We start from the raw sequence: 20,874 nt of genomic DNA, 5'->3' as shown, positions 1-20,874 counted from the left end.
TTTATATACAGAGGGAAGTAATTTTGCTTAGAATTTTAAATGTAGCTTTTGTCTTCTGTTAAGAATTATGGATGGTAGTGGGGGAATGGAAAAAGGACTGAAACCAAGCAAAGAGGCAAAAAATTGCATTTTTTTTTTCAATTCTGGAAAAGAGTTATGTGTGCAATTAGGATTTCTGTGTTTAAGGAGGCTGTTTAAAAAGTCAACACATTTTTTAGTTGAGGAATGTAGTTTAAGAGTTATGCTTATGACTGAACGCAGTGGCTCATGCCTGTAATCCCAGCACTTTGGGAGGCTGAGGAGGGCAGATCACAAGGTCAGGAGTTCGAAACCAGCCTGACCCATCTCTACTGAAAATACAAAAATTAGCCGGGCATGGTGGCGTGCGCCTGTAATCCCAGCTACTCAGGAGGCTGAGGCAAGATAATCTCTTGAACCCGCGAGGCGGAGGTTGCAGTGAGCCAAGATCGTGCCATTGTACTCCAGGCTAGGCAACAGAGTGAGACTTCATTTCAAAAAAAAAAGTTATGCTTATATTTTTATATTTTTATATTTATGTGTATCAGTATGTACATGCACATACAAGTAGTCTTTTCAGAGCCAATTAATTTGAATACATTTGCAAGTCTTATGAATTTTAAAAAATGTTTGAAACTACTTGAACTGTCAGAAAACCTCTATAAACATTTAAGAGATCAAGGCAAGGTTGTACCTCGAGTGATTTTCTGAGTTATACACAACATACATAATAAATAAATATTGCTCAATGTGATGGAACTCATAGCACCAGCTCAGTAAAGTGAATTATGCAAGCTCTGCTAACTGGAAGATGTTATCGAATGGTTTAATTCAAGTAAAAGTTCTCAACACAAATATATCTGTACCTGTATTGATATATATTGGTAAAATACTATGGGTATAGTTTGCTGACCATGTAATTGCAATCAATGAAATTATTGAGCTTCCTCAATAGAATGAGGAGAGCACAACAGTAGGTGCGAGTTATATATAGAGAGATCCACCATGGTTCTAGCCTTAAAGGCTCAAAATTCAGTTGGAGAGAAATAATGGGTTTATAAAGATAAAATACTGTTGGTAGTAACATGAGGTCTGTTGACATTTTGAAAAAGAGATTTTCTGTATATTCTGCAAAGTAACTTCTCTCAGAAGTAGTGGTTATTGAATAAAAAAAAAAATCAACATTATCTTGAACCCACTGGGTAAGGCTGGAGTGAAGGCAAGATGGTATCTCTTTCCTTGGAGTTCTTGGCACTCAAGCATCTCAGTGGGTAGCTTTTGCCCTGGTAGGTGTAGATAAGCATGTGTCTTTGGTCTGGAGGAAAGCGGCCTGTTTCGCTTGAGTCAGCTTGTTCACAGACTGAGGTGATTATTCCCAACTCTCACCCAAGCAAATTGATGACTCCAGGGTGAGCAGAATCAATGCACTGGCATTTGCCAAATACAGATTCAGATGAAAATGGAATAAATTAGTTCCTCTTGTCAATTATTGCTTCAAGTAGGTGAACTGAGGAAGAAGGGGTGCTGAGGTGCACAATGAATTTGAACTACGTTCTGTTTTCAGCTGAAGATATAAACAGACAGTGACTATAAAACCTTAGCTTGGTGGGAAAAGGAGTTCTGTGAGCAATTCAATTTCTCCTTCTGAATTGTACCTGGAAGAGCACTGACTCTTATTTGCATAGGCTGTTCAGAATATGTCTGGAATTTCCATTGTTGAAGTTACAGACTGCCACCATGTAATAACAGCGTTATTGGAAGCTAATACCATAATTAATTTCTTACTACTATACTCAGCTGATATTGACAATGAGAAGTACAGTTACCCAGCATAACTTGGCAGATTCTTCACAGCAAAAGAATTCATAATCAGATCCGATGGCCTGTCCAATGGATAGAACAGGGTATCTAGGAAGAGACTATCGTTTCAAGGATAGACATAGTATGGTTAGTGCTCTCAAGACATGCTTAGCCAAAGAGAGAGCTACTCTTTTGGTATTAGTAGTTGAACTTGATTCCAGTATAGCTGTTTATAAAATAAATAGTGAGGCATGCTACAAAGTACTATTGCTGTGCGTCACCAGCAAACTCTGAATAAAAGAAATGCCAACCTGAAGATGCAATCTCTTATTGGTGGGGAAATAATATACTCTTTATGATTTTCTTATGATATTTCATTGACATATGGTGCTTCTAACCAAGTGACAAATTAATCTACTAGATTTAAGGAGAAATTGATGTGGCTTAATGAAGAAGGACAGGATATGTATTATAAGGCAGCTGGTTCTGCCACTGCTGGCTTATGGAGAAAATATACATTGGACAGCTAATGAGTCTCTGTTGCATAAGATAGATTCTCTTTATAATAGAATTGCACGCTTTGTCTCTAAATGGGGTTATTATACACACCACTGCACAATGTTTGAAGAGCTTGGTTGGCCCTTGTAGAGGGTTATGAGAGAAATAAATTGGAAGACAATTGTACTTAAGACCTTCAATCCATCAAGCATTTCATATTTATCCAAATTACTAGCATGTTCTCCCAAAATAGGAATCTGTGTGATACACAAGGCTAGAATGTTAATGCTGGCCAGACTTTGCTTTATCAGACAGGTTTTCCACTGTAAGTATTGACCAAAATTCACGCGTGGTGAAGCTGGGCAATACGCATTCCAACCACTGCCCCCATTCCCTTTGCCTCTGCTCTTCATGTATTCCACTATCTTAGTCTCTGAAGTTTCATTTGTTATTTCTTCTATCCACCATGAACACAAAGGGCTCACTTGCTCTGGGTTATTTAATTCTCAGAACTTTTTGACTTGACTACCCAGACAGTTCTAGTGGTAATTCAGTTTCTTCACTTTTCTCCATACTTGTGGGCCCTCACAGTTCAGTTGCTCAGCTATTCTTTAGAATAAATCCATTTCAATTAAGGTTACAGCCTAGAAAGAAATACTAGGCTGGGTGTGGTGGCTCATACCTGTAATCACAGCACTTTGGGAGGCTGAGGTGAGTGGATAAAATGAGCCCAGGAGTTGGAGATGAGCCTGGGCAACATAACAAGACTCCACCTCTACAGAAAGTGCAAAAATTAGCCAAGCATGGTGGTGCATGCCTATAGTCCCAGTTACTAGGGAGGCTGAGGTGAGAGGATTGCTTGAGTCCAGGAGGTCGAGGCTGCAGTGAGCTATGATTGCACCACTGTACTCCAGCCTGGGTGACAGAGTGAGACCCTGTCTCAAAAAAAAGAACAAAAAGTAAAGAAAAAAATATTGGAAGTGATGAAGAAGACCGGATAAATGACAATAACATTCACTCTGTGTCAGAAGACTGTGCTTTCTATTAGAGGACATGGCAGGGCTTATTTAGATGGTGTAGATGGGGAGATGGAGGTGGTGAGTCATGCTCTTACCATCATTACTTTCTAATGTGGCTTTGAACCTGATTCTACCTTCTGGCTTGATTCTTCTATCCATGATATCATGTAGTTGGAATTTTGTAGCTCAATTTTGCCCAAATATTTTCAGGGTGATACCATGTCCTTGAGCCCCAGGGGAAGTTTTGCACAGGAAAGGTGATTCTTGGGGTATACCATCACTAGGTTTTTGACTTGCCAACGGACTTTAGAGGCACCATTAATTCCTGCTGATGCTGAGATCCTCACCTATGTGGTGAGGTGACAATATTTTGTTTCTTTCAAACTTTCTTTTCTGTGTTTCTCTCCTCTCAACCTACCAAGAGTAATTGAAGAGAATTACACCTGTGAAACATTTCAAGATGCTTGGAGTAAGATGATCTTTTCAGTTTAAGACATTATTCTATCCCAAACCAGACTGCTTTCTCTCTGTCATTGTGAGGTTCTTTCCTTTGCAAGTCTATCCGTACTCTGGTATAGAGAAAGGTGAGCTGAAAGAATGGACAAAACTGTTTCATGGGCTTCTCCACATATTTATTACCCTCTCCAAATTGAATCTTGAAGCCTTGTCAGAAGTGTTATTTTCCCAACAGAGCAGGTGTTAAGTGTCTATAGAAAATAAACTCACCTCCTGATATCTTTCTCATTGCCTGCTACATACATTTACTGTGAAGATTATATTGTAAGGTGTGACAGGAGGTGTTGTACAGCAAGGGAAAAATCATCACTTTGTAATTCGATTTGTTCAAGTTCTCTTCTTTTGCACGGGCTTTTGGATTTCCTTGTCATTTGTGGAATTATTTCTTAAATGGTGAGTATCATTTTCATATGTGTTTTTCCCGAAGCTGATTCCATCCAAATACTTTTTAAGTTGCATACACTCTCCTATAAGTAGAGCTATGTTTTTGTAATGAAGTTTCAATAATTTGGCCAGGGAAAAGGAAAAACCAAAACAAATGCTAACAATGACTGGTTAATGATTTTTCTTTCACCTAATTTTTTATGACTTTTATATTCTCTGCTGAAAACAGATTATTTGATAACAATGCTAAGAATACTTAGCTATAGGTAAAAATTAATATCCATTTGACTGAATGTTTCATTTAATGAGAGGGCTTGTGCTTACCACAATTATCTTAAGGAAATAAATGTGTACAGAGACTAATGAGTAGACACACTAGACTTTATCAATGTTTATTCAAATTATTGCAGTTTAGTGATATGGAAATCTAGAATTGAGATGCTTTAGAAATAAATCTTTGCTTGTATGTAATTTCTTTAGTTCAAGGATCTGAAAACACTTTACAAGCAATTAAACTCTAGGATTCAAATGGGGATTTCACATTGTTTATTGTTTAAGTAAAGTTACAGAATTATCATTTGCTTAGGATTTCTAGAAAATCTTTTCTTTTAGGTCTACCAATGTGCATACCGGAGTTTCCCTGGATATTTACCTCTTCGCTCAAACTATTTTCAGATTTCTTTTCTTCTCATGCCATCATATTTCTTTTCTTTTTTTTTAATAGATGGGGCCTGGAGTGCAGTGGTGCGTAGCTCATTGCTCCCTCGATCTCCTGGGCTCAAATGATCTTCTCACCTCAGCCTCTTAAGTAGCTGGGACTATAGGCATGCACCAAAATGTCCGGCTAATTTTTGTATTTTTCTTTTCTTTTCTTTCTTTGTTTTTTTTTTTTTTTTTTTTTTTTTTTTTAATAGAGCCGTGGTCTCACTATGTTGCCCATGTGGGTCTTGAACTCCTGGCCTCAAGTGACCCTCCTACCTCGGCCTCACAAAGTGCTGGAATCACAGGCATGAGTCACTGCACCAGGCTATTATATTTCTTGAAAAATTCTCTTTTTTACTTCCTTCCTCCAACCAACTCCTCCAACCAGAGTCAGTCACTCCCTCCTTTTCCTGGCAAGATCTTCTATCCTTGCCCTTGTCTCCCAGTCCTTGTGATCTTGTGTTCAGGTAGAGAGGAACTTTCTCTTACTCATTGTCTTATTACTTGTATCCAAAGGTTGGGCACATTCCTGGCCCTTCATAAGGATTGTTTCAATGCATGACTGAATGAATCTGTGAGTGAATGTGATCACTGTGGAGCTGTGAAATAGCTTGGGCCACTCCCACATTGTGCTGGCCGTGCAGTGAAAGGCATTTTCCCTGTTTTGACGGGGCCGTTTATCTCTGCTCCTGGTTCTGCTCTCTACTAGGAAAAGGAGAAACTCTACATGGAACTAAAGCACGTCTTGGCCCGCCAGCCTGGACCTGAGGCTGCGGAACAGCTGAAACTCTACCGACGCACGCTGCATGACAAGAAGCAGCAGCTCAAAGTAAGTGGTAGCCCCTGTTCCTTCCTGGTCCCAGGGCAGCCACACTCCGGGGAGCACGCCTGGACAAGTCCACTGCCTCCACACAATGAACCAGTGTCTCAATGCCACAATCCTCTGAGGTCAGCTTTCTTAGAGCTCTAGTCTAGGATGAGCCAGCTGACCTCAGAGCTACCCCTCTCTTCCTGGACTATTAGCACCATTCTCCATTTCCAGAAAGAGGCAGGTGAGCAAGAGACAAAAGGATGATGACCACGAAATGGAAATGTGGGGGACAGGGTTTATATGGATGATCTCAAGATGATTTGTTAGAGTACTTGAAGGGCAGGGATGAGCAAAGGAAATATTTTAACACCATTGCCCAACTGAAGCAGACTGCCATGCCACGGTGGATCTCTGGTATTCCATCCCATCTGAAATAAACATACACAGAAGAAGTCCAGCTACTGCCCGGCCCTGAGAGCCTTGCTTCCTGACCACCTCTTAAATATGTAGCCATGAAAGGGAAATAAAATACGGCAAGATTTTCTGATAGCGTGATTCCCTTCTAAGTCACATAAGACCCTCAGTTGCAGAGATATGGAGTGTTTTACTTTTACATGTGGCTTTGTAAAGTTTTCTCAAAAATTGTGCATGTTCACACTATATTTTGAGCTTCACCTCCTAAGCGAGTACTTAGATATTCTTGTCATGTCGGGGAAGTTTTACACACACAGCCACAGGATGAAGCATGTGCCAGTTGAATTCTGGCACTTCCTGCCCAATGAGGGTAATAATCGTTGACTTTCTGCCTGGGGTAAAATATATGCCATCCTACTAGTATAGCCCTAACCCCTTCAAAAACAGGACATTGTAAAACTGCATCCTTTTATTTTAAAACGGCAAATGAAGCAAGTCTAATTAGAGCATTAATTTTCAATTTGTCACTCTGAATGTTCATTTCACATGAATATCCTGAGACGTAATTTGAGTTTTGCATAAGACATAATCTTTTGATTATTTTGTTCCTTTAAAAAATTGAATACTTTAAAGAAAACACATTATTTTCCTGTTTTCTCAGAGGTAGATACAGATTAGAAAAGCACAGAGCTATCTTATTCACACAGAGCTCCGGGTTGCCTTCAAAAGCTCACAGGAGCCTTTTGTGAATTTAACCCTTTATCTCAGGAAATCCAGATTTTTCGCTCAAATGAAATGTGACCCCTCATGAAGAGGTTTAGAGGTGGGTGGTACTGAGCATGTCTGCCAGTTTGTCCTTGATACTTACCTACTCTTTTAGGAAATTCCACATTCATTGTTTAGAAGCAGGGTTTTTGTTTCTACGAGTTTAACTATTGAGACAGGCTTTTTTTTTTTTTTTTTTCTCAGCATGAAAATTACATTCTTTAGCCCATGATAACATAGTCAGAATCATTTTCACAGCAGTGAAGAAGAAAGAGTTCAGAAACAGATGAACACTAAGAAGGCTAAGATCTCCCTTTTATGCAAAGCTTTAAAATAGCAAACAAGAGGAAAAATAAATCCAGCCTATTGCATCCCTGTTAGAACTATAGCCTTCCTTTTCTCTTTTTGGTTTTGGTGGGGAGCACACCCCAGCTTTGGCATGCGCTATGTGCTATGCAGATGAGTGAATCCCCACTCTTCTTGTCCAGCCCAAGACCAGCAGCAGCTACTGAACACAGCAACGGAAGGAAGCAGGTAGTCAGGCTTTGAAGGGTCCCAAAGAACACAGTAAAGAGGGGATAGGCATTCAGCAGCATCACAACCCTGAAAACACATACATTGAATGCTTAGTTAGCAGTGATGGCAGGATGATTTCAGAATAATTTTTTTCATAATCCTCAGATGAATCACACGTTCTAGTGATGTTTTTCTTGAATACTCTCTCTCTCTTTTTTTTTTTTTAAGGCTTTAAAAGCAATTTTAGACTGTGTGTCTGGGAATTTTTCTGTCTCTATTCATGATATTCCTTGAAGCACATTAGACTATTCATCTGTGAGCCTGTTCGAATGTTGTCTAATAGTTCTTCTTTTAAGTGGGGGAATGATATTTTATTTAAAGTTGCAACCAGATGATGCATCTTCAGCCCTCAGCCAGGTTTCTACTCAGACGTGGACCCTGAGCAGGTGGAAGCATGCAGATTAATTGTGATGCTTGGGCATTGTTTTGCACCTCCAGCTCCACTGCAGTAAATGGTAGCAGATTAAAAGATTTCTCAGAAAAGGATATTGTGTCTTTTGTTAACACTGCTTTATTTGCCATGTTAGGTTTTGTCTTCAGAACTGAATATGTATGAAGTACAGAGCAAAGAATATAAATATGAGGTAGAGAAACTTACCAATGAGCTCCAGAATTTAAAGAAGAAATACCTCGCTCAGAAACGTAAAGAGCAACTTCAAAAGTAAGAATTAGTCAAACGTCCTATTTGTGCCTATTATCTGCACATAAGAAAATATTTGGTGAACAGTCACAGACTTGCAAGTTTCACTGGGGTAAACTAAGTCGCAGGGCAAACAAATGACGTTCTACCAGTCACTAACTAAGTTTGTATCAGAGCAAGATCAGTGACTCATCTGATACTGAGTCCCCTCCTTGGGATTCTAACAGGGATCCATTAATATCAGCTCATTGGTGGATCTACCATGGAGCAGAGGAAATGTAATATGACTTTTCCCCCTACACTAGTCTGTGGTTTGGAGATAATAATGTGATAACTATGTTTGCAAATGAGGTTCAAAATCAGCCTTGAACAGCATATTCACATTTAAAACCGCATGTGCTTTTGCTAAGGGACCGGGGCTTCATAAAGCTGTTCTTTCTAATGATGCCCCTGTACCACTATAACTGCTAGCAGTTCACCTATGTTTTTATTTATTTATTTATTTATTTTTTGTAGTGACAGGGTCTTGCTATGTTGCCAGGCTGGTCTTGACCTCCTGGCCTCAAACAATCCTCCTGCCTCAGCCTCCCAAAATGTTGAGATTACAGGGTGAGCCATGCCTGCCTAGGTTTTTAGATAGTTATTATCTCTGAACCATCTTCTGTGTCTAGTGACTGACTTCAGCATCTGCTGTGAGGGGTTGATGTGACCTCTTCCTCTAGGAGATGATAATGTAGAGGTGAGGTGAACATTTTGGGTTTCAGGATGCTCCCATGTTGAAAAACAAAAGTTCTCTTCACATTGTTAGTATGATTTGCCTGATCCCAGGGTGAGAATAGGGGCCCAAATGAATTGGGTTTGAAATGAACTAGTTTTGAAACTTGGTTTGGCTGCATGACATTGCCAAAATCATCCAGTTAATTTGGCAGTGACTCACGTTATGGGCTGAAAGTCATGCTTGGTATTTATCCACATGGACATTTCAGGGACATGGTGAAATATGGCTTGAGTGCATTTGCCTAAGATTCGTTAGTAGCAAAGTTATATAAAGTAACTGGATGCAAATTCATTTGCCAGTAAAAGTCTGCCCTTCTTGTAAATCAGAATACTCCCCTGTTCCACATTTAGGTGCCAGTTCCATAGTAGAGGAAAATACTGCTATAATTTAAATAAGTCCTTCTTAATGTGTAGGTCTACCAACTATGTGTCTGATTCAGAATCCCTAGTGAGATGTATTAAACATGCAGGTTCCCAGGCCATATTTCCAGATACTTGGATTCAGCAGACTCTGGAAACCTGCAATTTAATAAGCTCCTCAGGTGATTTTCATGCACAGTGAATCTTCAGAACCACTAATATTAACAATGTAAATTAAATGAATGCTGGAGTGGAAACACTGTATTTTTCTTTTAGGATATCAAGATTGTGCTCATAAAATGTCAACACAGTTAATTTCCATATGAGGCAGGTGTCTAACTCAGTGGTCTTCAAGCTCTTTGATTGCACACCTTTATCAGTAAAACTTTTTTTGAGACGGAGTCTTACTGTGTCACCCAGGCTGGAGTGCAGTGACACCATCTTGGCCCACTCTGACTCCGGAGTTCAAGTCATTCTCATGTCTCAGCCTTCCAAGTAGCTGGGATGACAAGTGTGCGCTAACATGCCCGGATAATTTTTTTTTTCTGTTTTTAGTAGAGACAGGGTTTTGTCATGTTGGCCAGGCTGGTCTTGGACTCCTGATCCCAAGTGATCTGCTGGCCTTGGCCTCCCAAAGTACTGGGATTACAGGCATGAGCCACTGTGCCCTCCCAGTAAAACATTTTTGAACTTGCAGCTCCCCTCCTGTATATGCATATATCTTTAAAATAATTTTTCAATTTCAGAATAGTTTTAGATTTACCTGCAATGTATTTTAATTTATAAATTATATGCAGATACCACTGTCAGTTTGTAACTCTTAGTAAAGCATAATTTAAAAATTTTAAATATAAAAGTATTAATAGATTTATTTATTAATAAATAACATAATAAAAAGAAATATAAATTAACAGAATAGAAATAAAAGAAAATAATCAATTAATATAATTATATAATAATATCTTCTTTCTTTTTTGATTATACTTTAAGTGCTAGGGTGCATGTGCACAACGTGCAGGTTTGTTACATATGTATACATGTGCCATGTTGGTGTGCTGCACCCATTAACTCGTCATTTACTTTAGGTATATCTCCTAATGCTATCCCTTCCCCTCCCCCCACCCCATGACAGGCCCCAGTGTGTGATGTTCCCCTTCCTGTGTCCAAATTCTCATTGTTCAATTCCTACCTATGAGTGAGAACATGCAGTGTTTGGTTTTCTGTTCTTATGATAGTTTGCTGAGAATGATGGTTTCCAGTTGCATCCATGTTCCTACAAAGGACATGAACTCATCCTTTTTTATGGCTGTGTAGTATTCCATGGTGTATATGTGCCACATTTTCTTAATCCAGTCTGTCATTGATGGACATTTGGTTAGTTTCAAGTCTTTGCTATTGTGAATAGTGCCTCAATGAACATACGTGTGCATGTGTCTTTATAGCAGCATGATTTATAATCCTTTGGGTATATACCCAGTAATGGGATGGCTGGGTCAAATGGTATTTCTAGTTCTAGATCCTTGAGGAATCACCACACTGTCTTCCACAGTGGTTGAACTAGTTTACAATCCCACCAACTGTGTAAAAGTGTTCCTATTTCTCCACATCCTCTGCAGCACCTGTTGTTTCCTGACTTTTTAATGATCGCCATTCTAACTGGTGTGAGATGGTATCTCATTGTGGTTTTTATTTGCATTTCTCTGATGGCTAGTGATGATGAGCATTTTATCATGTGTCTGTTGGCTGCATAAATGTCTTCTTTTGAGAAGTGTCTGTCATATCCTTTGCCCACTTTTTGATGGGGTTGTTGTTTTCTTGTAAATTTGTTTGAGTTCTTTGTAGGTTCTGGATATTAGCCCTTTGTCTGATGAGTAGATTGCAAAAATTTTCTCCCAATTCTGTAGATTGCCTGTTCACTCTGATGGTAGTTTCTTTTGCTGTGCAGAAGCTCTTTAGTTTAATTAGATCCCATTTGTCAATTTTGGCTTTTGTTGCCATTGCTTTTGGTGTTTTAGACATGAAGTCCTTGCCCATGCCTATGTCCTGAATGGTATTGCCTAGGTTTTCTTCTAGGGTTTTTATGGTTTTAGGTCTAACATTTAAGTTTCTAATCCATCTTGAATTAATTATTGTATAAGGTATAAGGAAGGGATCCAGTTTCAGCTTTCTACATATGGCTAGCCAGCTTTCCCAGCACCATTTATTAAATAGGGAATCCTTTCCCCATTTCTTGTTTTTGTCAGATTTGTCAAAGATCAGATGGTTGTAGACGTGTGGTATTATTTCTGAGGGCTCTATTCTGTTCCATTGGTCTATATCTCTGTTTTGGTACCAGTACCATGCTGTTTCGGTTACTGTAGACTTGTAGTATAGTTTGAAGTCAGGTAGCATGATACCTCCAGCTTTGTTCTTTTGGCTTAGGATTGTCTTGGCAATGCGGACTCTTTTTTGGTTCCATATGAACTTTAAAGTAGTTTTTTCCAATTCTGTGAAGAAAGTCATTGGTAGCTTAATGGGGATGGCATTGAATCTGTAAATTACCTTGGGCAGTATGACCATTTTCACGATATTGATTCTTCCTATCCATGAGCATGGAATGTTCTTCCATTCATTTGTGTCCTCTTTTATTTCACTGAGCAGTGGTTTGTAATTCTTCTTGAAGAGGTCCTTCATATCCCTTGTAAGTTGGATTCCTAGGTATTTTATTATATTTGAAGCAATTGTGAATGGGAGTTCACTCACAGTTTGGGTCTCTGTTTGTCTGTTATTGGTGTATAAGAATGCTTGTGATTTTTGTCCATTGATTTTGTATCCTGAGACTTTGCTGAAGTTTCTTATCAGCTTAAGGAGATTTTGGACTGAGAGGATGGGGTTTTCTAAATATACAATCATGTCACCTGCAAACAGGGACAATTTGACGTCCTCTTTTCCTAACTGAATACCCTTTATTTCTTTCTCCTGCCTGATTGCCCTGGCCAGAACTTCCAACACTATGTTGAATAGGAATGGTGAGAGAGGGCATCCCTGTCTTGTGCCAGTTTTCAAAGGGAATGCTTCCAGTTTTTGCCCTTTCAGTATGATATTGACTGTGGGTTTGTCATAAATAGCTCTTATTATTTTGAGATACATTCAATGAATACCAAATTTATTGAGAGTTTTTAGGACGAAGGGTTGTTGAATTTTGTCAAAGGCCTTTTCTGCATCTATTGAGATGATCATGTGGTTTTTGTCTTTGGTTCTGTTTTTATGCTGGATTATGTTTATTGATTTGCGTATGTTGAACCAGCCTTGCATCCCAGGGATGAAGCCCACTTGATCATGGTGGATAAGCATTTTGATGTGCTTCTGGATTTGGTTTGCCAGTATTTTATTGAGGATTTTTGCATCGATGTTCATCAGGGATATTGGTCTAAAATTCTCTTTTTTTGCTGTGTCTGTGCCAGGCTTTGGTATCAGGATGATGCTGGTCTCATAAAATAAATTAAGGAAGATTCTCTCTTTTGGTATTGATTGGAATAGTTTCAGAAGTAATGGTACCAGCTCCTCCTTGTACCTCTGGTAGAATTTGGCTGTGAATCTGTCTGGTCCTGGACTCTTTTTTGGTTGGTAGCCTGTTAATTATTGCCTCAATTTCAGAGCCTGTTATTGGTCTATTCAGGGATTCAACTTCTTCCTCGTTTAGTCTTGGGAGGGTATATATGTCCAGGAATTCATCCATTTCTACTAGGTTTTCTAGTTTATTTGTGTAGAGGTGTTTATAGTATTCTCTGATGGTAGTTTGTATTTCTGTGGAGTCAGTGGTGATCTCCCCTTTATCATTTTTTATTGCGTCTATTTGATTCTTCTCTCTCTTCTTCTTTATTCGTCTTGCTAGCAGTCTATCAATTTTGTTGATCTTTTCAAAAAAAACCAGCTCCTGGATTCATTGATTTTTTGAAGGGTTTTTTGTGTCTCTATCTCCTTCAGTTCTGCTCTGATCTTAGTTATTTCTTGCCTTCTGCTAGCTTTTGAATGTGTTTGTTCTTGCTTCTCTAGTTCTTTTAATTGTTATGTAATTGAATAATATCTTCTTTCTACCCACAATGGATCATCTCATTCATTTTCTAAAGTTCATACACTCCATTTGGAGACCAATGGTCTAGTTTACACTGTTACAAACAGCTAGCTTGGCTGTTTATTATCTTTCTAGAGCTGATTAATTTTCTTGCCTTGACCCTGGGGTTTGGCCTAGTCTTCTTTGACATTACTGCCTGCTGATCTTGCTCCCTCTCCTTCCCCAAAGCTTGATGGACACAGAGAGCATGAGCTGTCCAGCTATTGGCTCAGCCCTTCTTGATGGGCCCATCCATTAGCACTGTGCTGCCCAGCCGTGTGCCACTTGTGGCCGTTTAAATTTAAACAAATTACTGTGAAATCAGTTCCTCAGTCTCACTAGTCACATTTCAAGTGCTTAATAGCCACATGTGGTAGTGGCTGGGTATAACAGAAAGTTCAACTGGGCAGTACTAGAAAGTTCTAGAAAGCTCTAGAATCTTTGCCTTTACCTGTCCTCTTCTTGTCCTTACACACTTATTACTAGTAGCCACTCTGACCTAGTTAGGGCTCCATTGGTGGTTCCATCTACTTGGGGATTCCTAAACTGGTAGACAAAGATTAGTTCACAGGATAATAGCAAAAAAGATGCTGAAGAAAAAAATATGAAGAGGCAAGAACAAAAGTGCTGAGATGGTATAGACTGGAAGGAAGAAGGCTGAGGGAGTCATTATAATGGTCTATAAATACATTAAAAAGATAATATAAAGGAGACAGTATTCCCATTAGTCAGCTTAGACCAAGCCAGAAGCGTTAAGCTTAAACTCCTTCAGAAAAAGAAAATTCAGGTTATTTAAGGCGAGAGAGGGCAGGGGGAAGGGGAGTGCTGCCGCCTCTAACACCAGTCAAGAGCCAGACAAGTTGCCAAAGTACAGGAAAGAATTTGCTTTGCTGGATCCACTCAAGGCTAAGGCTTTTGTCTTATTTATGGAGAATGGTTTTTCACAACAATGAAATCAATTCTACTGAGAGACAGATGGGTTGATTACCAATCCTCTACAGGTTCTCTCCCAATGGAATAATTTAGAATAATCTCTGTGGATGTTCTCTCCACATATGCCCTTTACAAAATAGCAACTCTTATCATTTTGTACCTTTTACCTTCTTTTGTTTTTCTTAAACACCCCTCTGCTCCCACTGTGATCCCAAACTGCACCTGCACCTGCCCCTGACTACCCTACTTCACATCCCCAGGCTGATCTATAGTCTGCAGTACCAGATTCTTTTCCAAAAGACAGTTTGTTCCCCTAGGGTGAGTCATTCATAATTGTCCAATCTAATTGGTTTTGGTCTTAGCAGTTTGCTTAATTTTCATTGTTTAACAGGGATTCCAAAGGAGTTTCTTTAAGACCCCAAGATAGATAACTTGTGTAGATCTAGGTTACTTCTGCAGTAAGCCTGAATATGAGTGTGTGTGTGTGTGTGTGTGTATTTAAAGGACATCTATATAGAAGTTACACTGTTGATTTTAGGGCAGAATTCCCTTCATCCATTGCCAAAAATACTATTTTATTTATCTTCCCCAGCTTTTCTTGTATCTTAAAACTATTTCTAGTAATAATGGTTGCTTGTCTAGGGTTACAGGAAAATTTGTGTTTTATAAATGTCCAAGTTTGATGAAGATACCTTGTGTGTAGTAAATATTTATAAATTTATACCAGAACTTTGTAATATAAAAGTTGATAAATGATGAATTAGTCATTATAATTGAGCCAAGAAAAAGATTCTTCTGACTGATCTTTGGAGCTAAACAAATGTTTTATAAAACAGGAAGATGATTCCAAGTCAGAAGTCACCAAATACACAGTGTTTGAGGTTATAATGAGGTCTTCTGTTCATATTTAAATAAACATTAGGAGACCATATTTTGCATTTAATTGTCTTGCCCTAATTTTATGTTTTATCAGTGAACACCTAATTAGATTTAAACAACTACCTTGTCTAAAACTAGAAGCTGTAATCAAAGTAGTTTTCAGTGGCTAGCACACCGTAGGATTATCAGATGTCAAACTTAGACAAAAAGGATGTTAAGGAAGCTAACTTTCACCTCCTCTCTTACAGAAACAAGGACACAGCACCCATGGATAACACCTTCTTAATGGTCAAACCAAATGGCCCTGGTTTTACTGGGGGTGGATTTCCTCTCAGGTCAACCAAGATGAAGTTCTAACCTGAAGCTGCTGGCTGGGTCCAGTTGAACAGCTCATGAAATCTGCTCTGGGACATTTTGGGGGAATCTCAAAGTCCTTGGATCATAGAATCGGTACTGAGAATCCAGGATGGAAAGAAATGCAGAACTATTATAGTCACATACATATAATAGGGATGGTGTTTTGTCTGGTCCACGTAGATATTAACAAGATCATAATTCTCTGTGTTCAGTTAGGCTGACCTATTGCATGAAGCAAATCTTTTGTTGCTACCCTATTGATTGAAATGTACTAGACCTTAATTTCTTTATTACAGATATTGGTGTACTTGAAGGTTTTATATTTAAAAGTATTTTTGAAATACAATGCGTCCCCTCTCACCTTATTAACAAGAATCTATTTTAATTATTCCTCATTAACAAGTCATTGCATGAGATGAGAAAGAAGGACAAACTCTCAAGAATTTAAAAAGTGTTTTGAGAATGATTTCTATGTGGAATTTCTTTTCAGGCCTGGAGTAGGAAAATCTATTCCAAAGAGACACACTAATAAATACTTCATCATAAAAAATAAAAAAGAATCTTTGTAGACATTTCGATCCTTGCTTTGGTAGAGTATGTAATTAAAGTTTAAAGCTACTGTGAGAGATGTTTAACAAGAGCATTTGATTCACAGGAATCAAGACCATGAAATGAGAGATCTGTGCTAGTCTCCTATCCTTTCTAGGCCTCCATCTTCCTCCCAGACTTGAGAACACAATTATTTAGCACAGACATCTGTTTGGCTCCCAGGCATTTTGAACCATTGAATCCACTGTGATTTCTTGTTGTTGAAGCCACAATTGTTGGGGCATCCATTCAAAGTTTTCTCATTAAGAGGTTTCATTCAGTTACATCGTGTGAGGACACTCTGGCCATCTCTCTCACAATAACTTGACCTCTGTATTTTAAAAAATTTTTGAGGAGTAGCTCAGGGATGAATAAGCACTGTGTTAATGGATCATAACATTCTGTTTGTGCCGAGGGACCAAGATTTCCCTTGTGCAGAGCCAGAGTGTGAATGACCTGAGATGTTTGTTTAGACCATATGTGGAGGTGGGACTTCAGAGGGACCTTCTGGATGTCCTGAGTCACCTTCAGTTCACTACATGCCAGTCTCCACTCTTAGATGAGGTTCTCTAGAAGCAAACCAGAGATGTTGGTGTCAATGAAAGTGATTTATTATGAAGTGATCCCAAGAAAACCAGTAAGAGGATGGTGAAGTAAGACAGGGAAAGGAAGGAGGCCGAGAAGGATGCAATATTATGTCCAGTTCCATGATGGGAGACTTTGGCTTCATCTTGCAGGAGAGCTCTGGAGACATCTTAGAGTTATCTCCAGGAGGAATGAGGTGCTGGGGTATATCTCCTATGCTGTCTGTCATTGGCCAAGGACTGCTCTGGAGGGACCCCTCTGGTTCTCTCTGCCTGCAGGCAAAGCAGGCTTTGGCAGCTTGGTGGCAGCCCGCAGACAGAGAACACAGGTGCTGACTGTTGGAGGTGAAAGTGGTTAAGAGCTCAGGGGGAAATGAGTTGGGCAGTGTCATCCTCTGCTTCTCCCAAATGGGCCCAGTGAGAGAGTGCTTACAGGTGGAAAGCAACCTCCAGTGTAGCTGATAATGTTTTGAAGAGGTGTGATCATCAACTCTTTGGGCACCATACAGGGATATAGAGGATGGGACTGTACCCTAGAGAATTTGCCAAGAGCATTTTAAACCTAAAAAAATCACAATGGGGCCATTTCCATTTTTGAAAATCGCTGATGATATCTTCCCTCAGAGCCAACCATACTTTGCTTAGACAAAAGACGTTTGCAGGTAAGGTAAGGCAGTTATGACACATATACAACCCTGGAGATTTTCCCATCTATCCTGAGGCATTTTGAAGCATAGTCGTAGCCCACTGTATTCCGAGTCCTTGGGTGTCTTCACAAGAGGTTCACTTCTATAGGGGAACGGAGTCTGATCTTTGATCTATCTCAGAATGGCAAAGACTCTGGAGACAGATTCTGGGTTCAAATCCTGACTCATCATAACAACAGGTTGTTTTCAGGATTAAATGAGTTAATGCATGTAAGCTTAGAACAATGTCAGGCACATAGTATTGTTCAAGAAACATCTGCCATTATTACTATTACCTAAAAGATACCAAACATTTTGGAATTAGAGAAGAAAAGTTGTTACATAATACTTGTCACCTGTAAAGGTGATTCTAATCCTCACTTAAAGGGTTAATGACACTAAAATGAAGCTGGATTTAGTAATGTGATATAAATAGAATATCTTGTAGAAATGTCACATTGCTTGCCTCATGAAAACTTCTGTATTTTTTTTTTATAGTTGCCATCTGGGAACAAGTTGATCCTCCATCTTCAAAGTCAGAGCTTTCAGCCTTCCTCTGTTCACAGGAGGGAAAGAGCCTGGTGGTTTCTGGCTGCCATCTTCTTCCTGTGTCTCTCCATGTAACAGCAGGATGATCAGCAGCTGCTGATGACAGATGTCCCATGAGCCAAGGGGGAAGAGGGCCTTGGGAGCTGACATAGCAGCTCTATCAGACTCATAAGTATGCTTGTGTTCAGATGGAGGAGGAGCGAATTAGGCTAGAAAAGGTGAAAGATACTGCACTGCCTCTCATTTACTGCACGTCCTGACAGCCCAGGGTATTATAAGCAATAACTATTTAGGTGCAGGTGTTACCACAGTAGCCGCAGCACAAAAATGAGCTGTTAAAAAACACCGAGATTTGCAAATCATTAAAGATAACTGTGAACTCACAGTGGGCTGAGGTGCTTTTAAAATCACAAATTTGAGCTGCATTGTAAAGCAACATTAGGAGACTGTACAGTAGCATAATTTTACCCTGGGGTTTTCAGAATTTTAGAAAGGAGTCCTGTTGCTAAACCATCCATTGACTCCCGGCTGGGCTGATGGGGAGCTGGTGCAGTTTCTCTGTTAATAGAGAGAGACATGATGAAGGGGACTCCCTAGTCATTATTTGCTGATCATAGCTTCTCAGCGACTATTCTTATAGCCAGGTTTTTATTGTGCTTACCTCTGAAGAATAGCTCAGGGCAAAGGTTTGTTGCTGTGATGAGCCATAGAGACAGCAGTAGTAGTCTTGCTAGGAAGAGATAGCAACACCTCTGCTTGTCATGGGCTATAATTTTGCTATAAAAACTTATCCAGGGCTGATAATTATCATTTGATTTCCTGACTTGCTCAGACAGATTCTGAAGTTTGACCTAGACCAAGACACCCATAGGAACATACTGTATAATGCATTTTGAGCATTATGGCATTTCAGGGCCTGGACAATTTGAGGAAATGATCTCTCTCTTAAAACATAATCAATTATATGGACATCTTGTTGGGACAGGAGTAAAGGGAGGGCATTTTAAAATATTAAAATGGTAAAATAATTTTAAAATATGTCTCGCTATTTTCTTTGTGGTAGACAGAAAATATTTTTATAGCATTGTCCATTTTTACCTTCCAATTCAATGCTGTTTTAGTATACCATTTCTCATATCTATTATTTAAAAGTTCCATTAGGGTTTTTAGATTCATTAGAATTTTATAACAGTATAAAATGTGATTATCAACAGGGTACCATTTTTCTTCTTTATAATTAAAAATAGATTTTGTTCTTATTTTAAAGTACATTATTGTTACAGAATATTAACAAATATAGATAAGCAAAAGGAAGAAAAAGGATGTCTATAATTCTACCACTCATAGCTATTGTTTTTCTGGACTAACACTCATCTCATTCACACGGGTTGGCTGTATCAGTTGTTCAAACCTACCATTTCTTCTGATGGGTCAGTGCTTGTGCTTCCCATCATTAAATATTTTTAACGTCACCTTTGAAATATTGCTGTTCTATACTTTTGAATGTATCTTTCTGAACCTTTAAGTATATACTGTATAAGTATATATGCATATATATGTATATGTATAGATAGATTTTCTTTTTAAAAATCAGCTTTATCAATATATAACCTACATATAAAAGGCATTTATTTTAAGTGTATAGCTTGGTAAGGTTTGACAAATGCATACATTCAAGTAACCACTGCCATAATCACCACCCCTCCAAAATGCTCCTTATGCCACTTGGCAAGTCAATATTCCCAGCCACCACCCAGCCCAAGCAACAGTGGATCTGTTTTTTATTGTTATAGATTAGTTTTGTCTTTCTTAGAATTTTATATGAATGGAATTATACACTGTGTACTTTTTTGTGCCTGACTTTTATTTTCAGGAGGTAGTTTTTCAAGATCCATCCATGTTGTTGTGTGATCAGTAATTCACTGATTTATATTGTGGAGCAATATTCCATTGTATGCAAAAACACAATTGGTTTATTTTACCCATTGATGGGAATTCAAGTTATTTCTAGTGTTTAGCTATTCTGAATAACGTTGGTATGAACATTCACATACGGGTTTTTATGTGGATATACATTATCATTTCTCTTGGGTAAATACCAAGGAATGGAATTGCTGGATCAAAGGATAATTGTATATTTAACTTGGTAACTGCCAAACTGTTTGCCTGGTTGTACCATTTTTACATTCCTACTAACAATGAGTATGGTCTCCAGTTGCTTCACATCCTTGTCAATATTGGTATTGACAGTACTTTTTTAAGCCATTGTTTTGGATATATAGTGATACTTCATTATGGTTTATATTTGTGTTTCCTAATGACTAACAATATTGAGGATCTTTTCACGTAGCTTTGGCCATCAGTAAATCTTATTTTGTGAAGTGTCTTCAAATATTTAGCCCATTTTAAAATCATCACATTAGGTTGTAAAAGTTATTTGTGTAGTCTGGATACAAAACGTTTGTCAGATATGTGTATTGCAAATATTTTTGTTCAGTCTGTGGCTTACCTTTTCATTTTCTTTTTTTTCTGTTAATTATTATTATTTTTTATTATACTTTAAGTTCTAGGGTACATGTGCATAATGTGCAGGTTTGTTACGTATGTATACTTGTGCCATGTTGGTGTGCTGAACCCATCAACTCGTGAGCACCCATCAACTCGTCATTTACATCAGGTATAACTCCCAATGCAATCCCTCCCCCATCCCCGCTCCCCGTGATAGGCCCCAGTGTGTGATGTTCCCCTTCCCGAGTCCAAGTGATCTCATTGCTCAGTTCCCACCTATGAGTGAGAACATATGGTGTTTGGTTTTCTGTTCTTGTGATAGTTTGCTGAGAATGATGGTTTCCAGCTGCATCCATGTCCCTACAAAGGACACAAACTCATCCTTTTTTATGGCTGCATAGTATCCCATGGTGTGTA

At 38.8% G+C, this 20,874-nt stretch overlaps 1 protein-coding gene across 2 annotated transcripts in view; it reads left to right on the top strand.

Annotated features, from left to right (window-relative positions):
- CFAP58 (cilia and flagella associated protein 58) overlaps positions 1 to 16,102 on the top strand; it is a 129,164-nt gene extending 113,062 nt beyond the window's left edge. Inside the window, exons 16-18 of one of the 2 annotated variants that reach the window (XM_033183506.1) lie at positions 5,647 to 5,766; positions 8,031 to 8,164; positions 15,434 to 16,102. In XM_033183506.1, coding sequence (XP_033039397.1) covers positions 5,647 to 5,766; positions 8,031 to 8,164; positions 15,434 to 15,542 — 363 coding nt within the window. In that variant the 3' untranslated portion in view covers positions 15,543 to 16,102. The remainder of the gene's footprint in view (positions 1 to 5,646; positions 5,767 to 8,030; positions 8,165 to 15,433) is intronic. The other variant, XM_033183515.1, reaches the window with a different exon arrangement.
- The last annotated feature ends 4,772 nt before the right edge of the window (positions 16,103 to 20,874 follow it).

This window comes from Trachypithecus francoisi, unplaced genomic scaffold (assembly GCF_009764315.1).
Source record: "Trachypithecus francoisi isolate TF-2019V2 unplaced genomic scaffold, Tfra_2.0 Contig01579, whole genome shotgun sequence".
NCBI lineage: Eukaryota > Metazoa > Chordata > Mammalia > Primates > Cercopithecidae > Trachypithecus > Trachypithecus francoisi.
The sequence above is the reverse complement of the archived record's forward strand: the minus strand, read 5'-3'. Positions and strand labels throughout refer to the sequence as shown.